The 13,424-nt window shown below is 43.2% G+C and overlaps 1 protein-coding gene across 1 annotated transcript in view; it reads left to right on the top strand.

Moving 5' to 3' along the window:
* Positions 1-9,233: 9,233 nt before the first annotated feature.
* LOC128111711 (monoacylglycerol lipase ABHD6-like) overlaps positions 9,234-13,424 on the top strand; it is a 29,003-nt gene continuing 24,812 nt past the window's right edge. Inside the window, 3 exon segments of the mRNA XM_052739930.1 lie at positions 9,234-9,383; positions 10,837-10,950; positions 12,383-12,515. Coding sequence (XP_052595890.1) covers positions 9,249-9,383; positions 10,837-10,950; positions 12,383-12,515 — 382 coding nt within the window. The 5' untranslated portion in view covers positions 9,234-9,248.

Genomic DNA, 13,424 nt, shown 5'->3' with positions numbered 1-13,424 from the left:
CATGTGATGATGCCGGTAAGCCACGAGCCATGTGGCAAGGTAGAGTTTAATAAAATGGATTAATTTAAGATGTAAGAACAGTTAACAAGAAGCCTGCCACGGCCATACAGTTTGTAACAAATATAAGTCTCTGTGATTACTTAGTCGGGTTTGTGCAGCTAAGGGACTGACAGGTGGAAGAGATTTGTCTTGACTGTGGGACAGGCAGGAAAACTCTAGCTACACCTGTGTGTAGTTAGCACAGCTCTTTGTTCTGAGCAAGCTCACTGTTCTGGCCCTATAGGAAGCAGAGTAGAGTAGAAGAGGGCTCCTTTCTCAAAAGCAGAGTGTATTTCTTGTAAGGCGAGGTAGTGTTGCTTTCCCCTTCATAAATGCAGTTCAATCACATGCAGTTTCTGGTCCTAGCAGCAAGAGTTGTTTTCTGTGAAGGATTGTCACTAGTGCGCTCCCATTGCCATACACAGTGTAAATACCAAACACGTCTGTACCCAGCAAGTACAGTGTATTGGAGGGAAGAGAAGCTATTGTTCTTGTCAGGTTCCTAAGCATAGTTGAAGTAGATATGTCCCGTGTGTGTAGGAAGAACAGTTCTTTTGTTCTCAGCAAGCTCACTGTTCTGGCCCTGTAGGAAACACAGTAGAGTAGAGTAGTGTTTCTTTCTCAAAAGCAGAGTGTGTTGCTTGTAAGGCAAGGAAGGTTTGCTTTCCCCTAAATAAACCGAGTTGAATCCCATGCAGTTTCTGGTACTAGCAGCAAGAGTGGTTTTCTGGTAAGGAGAGTCACTAGTGCTCTCCCATTGCCATACACAGTGCAAATAGCACTCGCATCTGTTCCCACCAAGGACAGTGTTTTGGAGGGAAGAGAAGATACTGTTCTTGTCAGTTTCCTAAAGAGAGTTGAACTAAATATGGCCCATGAGTGTAGGAAGCACAGTTCTTTTGTTCTGAGCAAGCTCACTGTTCTGGCCCTATGGGAAACAAAGTAGAGTAGAAGAGTGCTCCTTTCTCAAAAGCAGAGTTTGTTTCTTGTAAGGCGAGCTAATGTTTCTTTCCCGTTCATAAACTGAGTTAAATCACATGCAGTTTCTGGTCCTATCAGCAAGAGTTGTTTTGTGGTAAGGAGAGTCACTATTGTGCTCCCATTGCCATACTCAGTGCAAATAGCACTCGCGTCTGTTCCCAGCAATTACAGTGCTTTGGAAGGAAGGGAAGCTACTGCTCTTGTCAGTTTCCTAAGCACAGTTGAACTAGATTAGGCCTATGTGTGTAGGAAGCACAGTTCTTTTGTTCTAAACAAGCTCACTGTTCTGGCCTTATAGGAAACACAGTAGAGTAGAAGAGTGCTCCTTTCTCAAAAGCCGAGTGTGTTTCTTGTAAGTTGAGCTAGTGTTTGTTTCCCCTTTATAAACAAAGTTGAATCACATGGAGTTTCTGGTCCTAGCAGCAAGAGTAGTTTTCTGGTAAGGAGAGGCACTATTGTGCTCCCATTGACATACACAGTGCAAATAGCTCTCTCGTCTATTCCAAGCAAATACAGTGTATTGGAGGGAAGAGAAGATACTGTTCTTTTCAGTTTCCTAGCAGAGTTGCACTAGATATGGCCCATGTGTGTAGGAAGCACAGTTCTTTTGTTCTGAGCAAGCTCACTGTTCTGGCTCTATAAGAAACACAGTAGAGTAGAAGAGTGCTCCTTTCTCAAAAGCACAGTGTGTTTCTTGTAAGGTGAGCTAGTGTTGCTTTCCCCTTAGTAAACGGAGTTGAATCACATGCAGTTTCTGGTCCTAGCAGCAAAAGTTTTTTTCTGGTAAAGAAATTCACTAGTGTGCTCCCATTGCCATACACAGTACAAATAGCACTCACCTCTGTTCCCAGCAAGTACAGTGTATTGGATTGAAGAGATGTTTATGTTCTTGTCAGTTTCCTAAGTAGAGTTGAAATAGATATATCCATGTGTGTGGGAATCACAGTTCTTTTGTTCTTAGCAAGCTCATTTTCTGGCCCTATAGGAAACACAGTAGAGGAGAAGAGTGCTCGTTTCTCAAAGCCGAGTGTGTTTCTTGTAAGGCGAGCTAGTGTTTGTTTCCCCTTCATAAAGTGAGTTGAATCACATGCAGGTTCTGGTCCTAGCAGGAAGAGTTTTTTTCTGGTAAGGAGAGCCACTAGTGTGTTCCCATTGCCATACACAGTGCAAATAGCACTTGCTTCTGTTCCCAGCAAGTACAGAGTATTGGAGGGAGGAGAAGATACGGTTCCTGTCAGTTTCCTAAGCAGAGTTGAACTAGACATGGCCCATGTGTGTAGTAAGCACAGTTCTTTTGTTCTGAGCAAGCTCACTGTTCTGGCCCAAAAGAAACAAAGTAGAGAAGAAGAGTGCTCCTTTCTCAAAAACACAGTGTGTTTCTTGTAAGAAGAGCTAGTGTTTGTTTCCCCTTCAAATACAGAGTTGAATCACATGCAGTTTCTGGTCCTAGCAACAAAAGTTGTTTTCTTGTAAGGAGGGTCACTAGTGTGCTCCCATTGCCATACACAGTGTAAATGGAACTCGCTTCTGTTCCCAGCAAGTACAGTGTATAGGAGGGAAGAGAAGATACTGTTCTTGTCAGTTTCCTATGCAGAGTTGAACTAGATATGGCCCATGTGTGTAGGAAGCACATATTTTGTTTAGAGAAAGCTCAGTGTTCTGGCCCTATAGGAAACACAATAGAGAAGAAGAGTGCTCCTTTATCAAAAGCCGAGTGTGTTTCTTGTAAGGCGAGCTAGTATTTGTTTACCCTTCATAAACGGAGTTGAATCACATGCAGTTTCTGGTCCTAGCAGCAAGAGTTTTTTCTGGTAAGGAGAGTCACCACTGCGTTCCCAATGCCACACACAGTGCAAATAGCACTCGCGTCTGTTCGCAGTAAGTACAGTGTATTGTAGGGAAGAGAAGATACTGTTCTTGTCAGTTTCCTAAGCAGAGTTGAATTACATATGGCCCATGTGTGTCGGAAGCACAGTTCTTTTGTTCTGAGCAAGCACACTGTTCTGGCCTTTTAGGAAACACAGTAGAGTAGAAGAGTGCTCCTTTCTCAGTAGCCGAGTGTGTTTCTTGTAAGGCGAGCTAGTGTTTGTTTCCCCATCATACACGGAGTTGAATCACATGCAGTTTCTGGTCCTACCTTCAAGAGATGTGTTCTGGTAAGGAGAGTCACTAGTGCGCTCCCATTGCCATACATAGTGCAAATAGCTCTCGCCTCTGTTCCCAGCAAGCACAGTATATTGGAGGGAAGAGAAACTACTGTTCCTGTCAGTTTCCTAAGCAGAGTTGAACTAGATATGGCCCATGTGTGTAGGAAGCACAGTTCTTTAGTTCTGAGCAAGCACAATGTTCTGGCCCTATAGGAAACACAGTATAGTAGAAGAGTGCTCCTTTCTCAAAAGCCGAGTTTGTTTCTTGTAAGGCGAGCTAGTGTTTGTTTCCACTTCATAAACGGAGTTGAATCACATGCAGTTTCTGGTCCTAACAGCAAGAGTTGTTTTCTGGTAAGGAGTATCACTAGTGCACTCCCATTGTATTACACAGTACAAATAGCACTCACGTCTGTTCCCAGCAAGTACAGTGTATTGGAGGGAAGAGAAGATACTGTTCTTGTCAGAATCCTAAGCAGAGTTGAACTAGATAAGGCCCATGGGTGTGGGAAGCACAGTTCTTTTGTTCTGAGCAAGCTCACTGTTCTGGCCTTATAGGAAGCACAGTAGAGTAGAAGAGTGCTATTTCTCAGTTACCGAGGGTGTTTCTTGTAAGGAGAGCTAGTGTTTGTTTCCCCTTCATAAACTGAGTTGAATCACATGCAGGTTCTGGTCCTAGCAGCAAGAGTTGTGTTCTGGTAAAGAGAGTCACAAATATGCTCCCATTGCCATACACAGGGAAAATAGCACTCGTGTCTGTTCCCAGCAAGTACAGTGTATTGGAGGGAGGAAAAGATACCGTTCTTGTCAGGTTCCTAAGAAGAGTTGACTAGATATGGCCCATATGTGTAGGAAGCACAGTTTTTTGTTCTGAGCAAGCTCATGTTCTGGCCATATAGGAAACACAGTAGAGTAGTAGAGTGCTCCTTTCTCAAAGCCGAGTGTGTTTCTTTTCAGGCGAGCTAGTGTTTGTTTCCCTTCATAAACGAAGTTGAATCACATGCAGGTTCTGGTCTAGCATAAAGAGTTTTTTTCTGGTTAGGAGAGTCACTAGTGTGTTCCCATTGCCATACACAGTGCAAATAGCACTCGCGTCTGTTCCCAGCAAGTACAGTGTATTGGAGGGAGGAGAAGATACGGTTCTTGTCAGTTTCCTAAGCAGAGTTGAACTAGACATGGCCCATGTGTGTAGGAAGCACAGTTCTTTTGTTCTGAGCAAGCTCACTGTTCTGGCCCAAAAGAAACACAGTAGAGAAGACGAGTGCTCCTTTCTCAAAAAAAAAGTGTGTTTCTTGTAAGGCGAGCTAGTGTTTGTTTCCCCTTCAAATACAGAATTGAATCACATGCAGTTTCTGGTCCTAGCAACAAGAGTTGTTTTCTTGTAAGGAGGGTCACTAGTGTGCTCCCATTGCCATACACAGTGCAAATAGAACTCACTTCTGTTCCCAGCAAGTACAGTGTATTGGAGGGAAGAGAAAATACTGTTCTTGTCAGTTTCCTAAGTAGAGTTGAACTACATATGGCCCATGTGTGTCGGAAGCACAGTTCTTTTGTTCTGAGCAAGCTCACTGTTCTGGTCCTTTAGGAAACACAATAGAGTAGAAGAGTGCTCCTTTCTCAGTACCGAGTGTGTTTCTTGTAAGGCGAGCTAGTGTTTGTTTCCCCATCATACACGGAGTTGAATCACATGCAGTTTCTGGTCCTAGCTTCAAGAGTTGAGTTCTGGTAAGGATAGTCACTAGTGTGCTCCCATTGCCATACATAGTGCAAATAGCTCTCGCCTCTGTTCCCAGCATGCACAGTATATTGGAGGGAAGAGAAACTACTGTTCCTGTCAGTTTCCTAAGCAGAGTTGAACTAGATATGGCCCATGTGTGTAGGAAGCACCGTTCTTTAGTTCTGAGCAAGCACAATGTTCTGGCCCTATAGGAAACACAGTAGAGTAGAAGAGTGCTGCTTTCTCAAAAGCAGAGTGTGATTCTTGTAAGGCGAGCTAGCATTTGTTTACCCTTCATAAACGGAGTTGAGTCACATGCAGTTTCTGGTCCTAGCAGCAAGAGTTTTTTTCTGTTAAGGAGTGTCACTAGTGTGCTCGCATTGCCAAACACAGTGCAAATAGCACACCCGTTTGTTCCCACCAAGGACAGTGTATTGGGGAATTGGAGCTACTGTTCTTGTCGGTTCCTAAGCAGAGTTGAACTAGATATGGCCCGTGTGTGTAGGAAGCACAGTTCTTTTGTTCTGAGGAATCTCACTGTTCTGGCAATAAAGGAAACACAGTAGAGTAGAAGAGTGCTCCTTTCTCAAAAGCAGAGTGTTTTTCTTGTAAGGCAAGCTAGTGTTGCTTTCCCCTTCATAAACGGAGTTGAATCACATGCAGTTTCTGGTCCTAGTAGCAATAGTTGTTTTCTGGTAAGGAGAGTTACTAGTGTGCTCCCATTGCAATACACAGTGCAAATTGCACCCGTGTCTGTTCCCAGCAAGGACCGTGTATTGGAGGGAAGAGAAGCTACTGTTCTTGTCAGTTTCCAAAGCAAAGTTGAACTAGATATGGCCCATATGTTGGAAGCACAGTTCTTTTGTTCTGAGTTAGCTCACTCTTCTGGCCCTAAGGAAACACAGTAGGCCCTATAGGAAACACAGTAGAGTAAAAGAGTGCTCCTTTCTCAAATGCAGAGTGTGTTTTTTGTAAGCGGAGCTAGTGTTGCTTTCCCCTTCATAAAAGGAGTTGAATCACATGCAGTTTCAGGTCCTAACAGCAAGAGTTGTTTTCTGGAAAGGAGATTCACCGTGAGCTCCCATTGCCATACACAGTGCAAATAGCTCTCGCTTCTGTTCACAGCAAGTTCAGTGTATAGGACAGAAGAGAAGCTACTGGTCTTATCAGTTTCCTAAGCAGAGTTGAACTAGATATGGATCGTGTGCTCTGGAATGTTCTGTATGGCAAATGTGTTGCTAATTAGTCAATAAATAAAACTCTTTTTTCCATTGTCTAGGCAGGATGTGTAGGCGGGACAAGGAGGGGAATAAAGCTGGCAAGTGGAATGCTAAGTCACAGAGACAGTCCCAGCTGCCAGGATGACAAACAGTATGTGAAATGCTGGTAAGCCACAAACCATGTGGCAAGGTATAGATTAATAAAATGGATTAATTTAAGCTCTAAGAACAGTTAGTAAGAAGCCTGCCCCGGCCATACAGTTTGTAACAAATATAAGTCTCTGTGTTTACTTAGTCGGGTTTGTGCAGCTGTGGGACTGGCTGGTGAAAGAGATTTGTCTTGACTGTGGACAGGCAGGAAAACTCTAGCTACATCAGTGTGTAATTAGCACAGTTCTTTGTTCTGAGAAAGCTCATTGTTCGGGCCCTATAGAAAACACAGTAGAGTAGAAGAGTGCTCCTTTCTCAAAACCCGAGTGTGTTTCTTTTAAGGCAAGCTAGTCTATGTTTCCCCTTCATAAACGGAGTTGAATCACATGCAGTTTCTGGACCTAGCAGAAAGAGTTGTTTTCTGGTACGGAGAGTCACTAGTGCGCTCCCATTGCCATACACAGTGAAAATAGCACTCGAGGCTGTCCCCAGCAATTACAGTGTATTGGAGGGAAGAGAAGCCACAGTTCTTGTCAGTTTTCTAAGCAGAGTTGAACTAGAAACAGCCCGAGTGTGTAGGAAGCACAGTTCTTTGGTTCTGAGCAAGCTGACTGTTCTGGCTCTATAGCAAACACAGTAGAGTAGAAGAGTGCTGCTTTCTCAAAAGCAGAGTGTGTTTCTTGTAAGGCGAGCTAGAGTTGAATTCCCTTTCATAAACGGAGTTGAATCACATGCAGTTTCTGGTCCTAGCAACAAGAGTTGTTTTCTGGTAAGGGGAGTCACTATTGTGCTCATTTGGCCATACCCAGGGCAAATAGCACTCGCGTCTGTTCCCAGCAAGTGCAGTGTATTGGACGCACAAGAAACTACTGTTCTTTTCAGTTTCCTAAGCAGAGTTGAACTAGATTTGGCCCTTGTTTGTAGGAAGCACAGTTCTTTGGTTCTGAGCAAGCTGACTGTTCTGGCTCTATAGGAAACACAGTAGAGTAGAAGAGTGCTGCTTTCTCAAAAGCAGAGTGTGTTTCTTGTAAGGCGAGCTAGAGTTGAATTCCCTTTCATAAACGGATTTGAATCACATGCAGTTTCTGGTCCTAGCAGCAAGAGTTGTTTTCTGGTAAGGGGAGTCACTATTGTGCTCATTTGGCCATACCCAGTGCAAATAGCACTCGCGTCTGTTCCCAGCAAGTGCAGTGTATTGGACGCACGAGAAACTACTGTTCTTGTCAGTTTCCTAAGCAGAGTTGAAATAGATACGGCCCGAGTGTGTAGGAAGCACAGTTCTTTGGTTCTGAGCAAGCTGACTGTTATGGCTCTATAGGAAACACAGTAGAGTAGAAGAGTGCTGCTTTCTCAAAAGCAGAGAGTGTTTCTTGTAAGGAGAACTAGAGTTGAATTCCCTTTCATAAACCGAGTTGAAGCACATGCAGTTTCTGTTCCTAGTAGCAAGAGTTATTTTCTGGTAAGGAGAGTCACTATTGTGCTCAATTGCCCATACACAGTGCAAATAGGACTCGCATCTGTTCCCAGCAAGTGCAGTGTATTGGACGCAAGAGAAGCTACTGTTCTTGTCATTTTCCTAAGCAGAGTTGAACTAGATATTGCCCGTGTGTGTAAGAAACACAGTTCTTTTGTTCTGAGCAAGCTGACTGTTCTGGCTCTATAGGAAACACATTAGAGTAGTACAGTGCTGCTTTCTCAAAAGCAGAGTGTTTTTCTTGTAAGACGAGCTAAAGTTGAATTCTGTTTCATAAACGGAGTTGAATCACATGCAGATTCTGGCCCTAGCAGCAAGAGTTGTTTTTTGGTAAGAAGAGACACTATTCTGCTCTAATGGCCATACACAGAGCAAAGAGCACTCGCGTCTGTTCCCAGCAAGTGCAGTGTATTGGACGCAAGAGAGGCTACTGTTCTTGTCAGTTTCCTAAACAGAGTTGAACTAGATATGGCCCGTGTGTATGGAACCATTACTTACAGTAATGAAATAGGCCTACTTTTTTCCTATAAAGAGCCTTATGCTAGCCAATTTTATTATTGTTTTAATGTTTTGAGTAGGCAATGCAGTCATTGCAAAAGGATCAAAGGAATGTGGTTCTAGCTCTCGCTGGCCCCTCTCTTTCCTTTCCTACTCTTCACCTCATTCTCTGCTTCCACTCCAGATCCTTGACAGTGCCTTGTAGATACAGGTAAACGTGATAATATAGCTTGACTTCTTTTTTCCCTTAGGTCACACAAAACAAACACTGTTTTGGTCACTTGATTTTGCAAGACTTGGTTGTTGCTGTGGTATAAAATCTATTAGAGAGAAGATATTGGGATGATTTAATTACATTTCATCTTTGAAGAGATTTTTTTGCAGGCTGAGAGTTCAATTTGTTTCAATGGTAATTTTGTATTGAAATAGACTTGGGGCCAAACTACAGCCTTGCCAAGGCTTATATAACTAATAGAAGCTGAGCCTTCAGCCGTTGCCATATGCTGTGAGGAACAAAGCCAGAGAACAGTCAGTGCATGTAGGTCTTGAGCACTGAGTTCTGGAGCCTTGAGAGCTGTCTCACAAAAAATGTGTTGTGTGTGGTGTTCTGTTTTGTTTTTCATTCAGGTGCTAGTTCTTTATTACTTTTAGTTTTTTCATTTCTTTATTACCATATATTAATTGCACAGCATATTGAGTTTTATGACGACATTTCCATGCATGTATGTAATGTATATTGATCCTGTTACTCTCTGCTATCCACTCATCATCACCCCCAACACACACACATACACACTGTGCTGGTCCCCTTCTGTTTTCCAAACATGTGTAACATACTTCTCTTCTTAGTGCTCCTTGAGGGGGAAGTAAAGGACAAGAGCTGGGAGATATGGCTTGGAGTCATATTGCCACCAAGTAGGATCTCTAGAGAGAACCTGTGCCCCTCCCAAAGCCACGTACCCTGAACATGCTGCTTGTGTCTTGTCTTTCTTCACCCTAGGTACTGGCGGAGGACACTGGGTATGCAAGTCCGCTATGTACACCATGAGGACTATCAGTTCTGTTACTCCTTCTGGGGCAGGCCAGGACACAAACCGTCCATCCTCATGCTCCATGGATTCTCTGAACACAAGGATATGTGGCTCATTGTAGTCAAGGTACACTTCCAGACTCTTCTCTCTTAAAAGGGGTGGACCACAGTTCAAATTCATCTTTAAATTAATGAAATATATAATATATTACTGAGACTCTTTTTTTTGCATTACAGAATTGATTGGGTAGTATTTTAAAAACTGTGTCTCTGGAATCTTCTTACCATGGAGATATTTTTAGGCATGGGGAGGGTTGGGGATGTTTCAGCACAGCTCTACCTCAGAACTGCCATGATGGTGGTCAAGGCTGGGCCTTTTCCAAAAGTGTTTGTTCTTAAACATTCTTTTCCTTTCCCTGCCTACCCCCAAAATCCTCTTCCTTCTGCTATTTGTTCTTTTTTCTTTTCCTTAATCATTTAGAGAAATGGTCTTGATCTGGCAGCTTTTTAGAATCCTTTTCCAAGTCACTTTTTGTACTGTTGACTTGTGTGGCCTCTCACTGTACTTTGGGAGAGTGGCCAGCTAATGGGGGACAGGGGGCGGGACTGAGGCTGGTGTTTGTCTTGAGAGAGCAGCATCCCAGGTTCCTACTTCAAATGGGACAATATCTGAAAGATCGTAAGTGTCACTAGGAGGAAAAGTGCACATGTCATTGGGTTATTTGTGTTCTTTCCAAATGCCACCATGAGGACAGCCATCTTCAAGCCTTAATCCTTTTTGTCCCCTCTTCAGTAAACATCTTTGATAACTAATGTTTCTCAGACTCATGGCTAAAGTTGGTGCATCTTTTAAACATAGAGGAAAGGTGATTTGGGAGAATCATCATCTCAATAATTAGACCCTGATGAAGGAAAAAAGAAAGTTGAAACCAGCCTTATGGCTTTGGGGAAAGGCATTGCTCCTTTTGGCTCTGGACCTGGCCAGGGCTCTGGGAACCATCTCTTCTAGTTCCAGGACAACACTTCCTCCAGCCATGTGGCTGTTGTCCTGGAACTAGAAGAGATGGTTCCCAGAGCCCTGGCCAGGTCCAGAGCCAAAAGGAGCAATGCCTTTCCCCAGGAAGTGTAGCATGGAAGGGAAGGAAATAGTACTGAGCAAACAGTATTAAGAAGTTTTCAGATGTTACCTTGGAGGGAAAAGCACTTGCAGTGCAAGCCTGATAAGCTGAGTTTGATCCCTGGAACCCACATAAAAGTGGAAAGAGAGAATGGATACCTAAAACATAATGGTAAATATTTTAAAACATTAAGTGCAAGATTTAAGCCTGCTAGCCTGAGTTTTGTATCCTCTCTCCTGTCACCCACTGAGCCTCTTTTCATCTGTGCACCAGTCTTGGGGTCCTCTTCTCCATATGAGGCTCTGTTGATAATTTATTCACATGTATAAGACACATAGAGGCTCAGAAACATAATCTCAGTGGCTGTCTGGGTCATTGAGTAGGTGGCAGCTTCCTCCCCAGAGAAATGGGTAGACATGTTTTTCTAGATCACATACTGACTGTCTGGCTCTGGGTCTTCAGTTCCTTCCGAAGAACCTGCACTTGGTCTGCATGGACATGCCTGGTCATGAAGGCACCACCCGCTCGTCCCTGGATGACCTGTCTATAGATGGGCAAGTTAAGAGGGTACATCAGGTAAGCAGGAGGCTTTACCCAAACTGCCCAGATTGTATCTTCTCAGCACATGGAAAGCAGGCAAGAGTTGCACACTAGCTCATGGCCAGTCCGTAGTACATCTGTCTTTAAGTGATTGCAAACAGAATGGCAGCCTAGGGATATCTTTGGTCAGTTTTCCTTTAAGCCTATTGTATTTTTTTGTTTTATTTTTTGAAATAGGGTATCATGTAGTGGAAGTTGCCTTAAACTTCTGATCCTCCTGCCTCTACTTCCCAAGTGCAATGATTACAGTAATGTACTACCATTTTATGTGGTGCTGGGAATCAATAACAAATCAAGGAATCAGTGCATGCTAACCAAGCACTCTGCCCACTGAGTTACATCTCCTGCCAATTTGTACATGAAGAAATGTAATCTGGGCAGTTTCTCAGCCCTTTAAAAAGGCATTTAGAATTCTACAAAACTGTTCCCCTGTGGAGGTCTGTTTTTCTCCTTCTGTGTGGTTGGGGCGAACTCTTTGCATGTTGTTGTGTTTTAGTATCCATCTCTGGCTCTCTCCTAAGGTTATGTATAAAGCCTTTTCTTAACAGAATAGTTTGTAAGTTTCACGTTCACATTGATGTTTTTTTTTCTAAATAAGAATATTTAGGAGTCGGGCAGTGGTGGCACACGCCTTTAATCCCAGCACTCGGGAGGCAGAGGCAGGCAGATCTTTGTGAGTTCGAGGCCAGTCTGGTCTACAGAGCGAGATCCAGGAAAGGCACAAAGCTACACAGAGAAACCCTGTCTCAAAAAAAAAGAATATTTAGTTGATAATTTCTGCCTCCACCATTAAACTATATATTTTAACGAGGGCTTATTGTCTGGCTCTTTGCTGTGTCCTCAAGGGCTAACCATAGTTACTTGTACCTAATAAATATCTAATAATATTTTTCCAGTGAGGGATAAATATGTAGATGGTTGATTGGACCCATGTCTAGCCAGATAGGGCTTCAAATGAAGCAGGAGTCATCAAACTATCGCCCAGAGCTGTCAACCTACTTTTGTAAACTAAATTTTACTGGAACACATCCATGCTTACTTAGCTTACTTAGGTATGTATTGCCTCCGGCAACTTTTGTGACGCAGTAGCCTAGTTGTATAGTTACCACAGAGACCAGCCGACCCATAGAGAGAGGAAAAAAAAATCGATGCCTTGGTCCTTTATAGAACAGTTTATGACTTAAGGGGATCATTGTTGTTTGATTTATACTTATAAATGACCCTACAGCCACATGTGCCTTATAAAGCAAAGTACACATATGTCACAGGGCTCAACTAAATGTTGGGTGTAATAATCAGTGTCAGACCCAGTAGAGTGTTCAGTTTTACTGAGGGGAGGGGTCTCTGCTCTGCAGTAGTTGCTGACATCTCAGCTGTAATCATGCCTCCTTTTCATTTCTCTTCCTAGTTTGTAGAGTGCCTTAAGCTGAACAAAAAGCCCTTTCACCTTATAGGCACCTCCATGGGTGGCCACGTGACTGGAGTATACGCTGCTTACCACCCATCTGATGTCTGCAGCCTGTGTCTTGTGTGCCTTGCTGGTGAGTTACATTACCAGAACAACCTTCCAAGTAACTTGAATTTAAAGAAGCATCCACACAGCTTCTGCTATGACTCCTTTAAAAAGTTACCCTTCTGATATAGACCTAGGAGATAGACAATGCTTTGTGATAACTCTGACCAGATAACAGTTGTGTGATGAGAACCATAGCCAGACTGACTTAATTGGAGCCAGACCTGGTTCACAGAGAAGGAGGGAGGCAGTGGCCATGTGCATGGTGCTGTGTGGCTCCTGTACTTAACTGTGGAACCTGTCCTTCTCCACAGAGAAGGAGGGAGACAGTGGAAATTTAAGATTGATTGTTTGCATGTGAGAAGGTGGAAACAAGTTAGGATCACATCCTACCTACATTTTTCCATATAAGTTTTGTCTTAACTTTGAAATAATTTTAAATTTATAGGAACATTGCCAAGGTAGTGCAGATTCCCATATTCCCTTTACCCAGTTTTGTCTATGTGAACAGCTCACATCCCCACAGTGACCCTGTCACAACTAAGGAGTTGAGCTTGGTGCCTTACTATCAACTGAATCCCAAGCTTCATTTGAATTTGACTTCATTTTTCCACCCGTGTTGCTTTTGAGTATCAAAATCCAGTGTAGGATACCACAAGATATTAAACCTAAGATTAATTTTTTTCTTAAAAAATAAATATGGCCGGGCGGTGGTGGCGCACGCCTTTAATCCCAGCACTCGGGAGGCAGAGCCAGGCGGATCTCTGTGAGTTCAAGGCCAGCCTGGACTACCAAGTGAGTTCCAGGAAAGGCGCAAAGCTACTCAGAGAAACCCTGTCTCGAAAAACCAAATATATATATATATATATATATGACTTTGGGGGGCCAGTGACAATATAAATTAAAAGAGAAGAGATGTAAAGGCTAACAGATAAAA

The sequence above is a fragment of the Peromyscus californicus genome, unplaced genomic scaffold (assembly GCF_007827085.1).
Source record: "Peromyscus californicus insignis strain IS unplaced genomic scaffold, ASM782708v3 Scaffold_16__1_contigs__length_79575227, whole genome shotgun sequence".
NCBI classification, from domain to species: Eukaryota; Metazoa; Chordata; class Mammalia; order Rodentia; family Cricetidae; genus Peromyscus; species Peromyscus californicus.
This window is presented reverse-complemented; position numbering and strand designations above follow the sequence as displayed.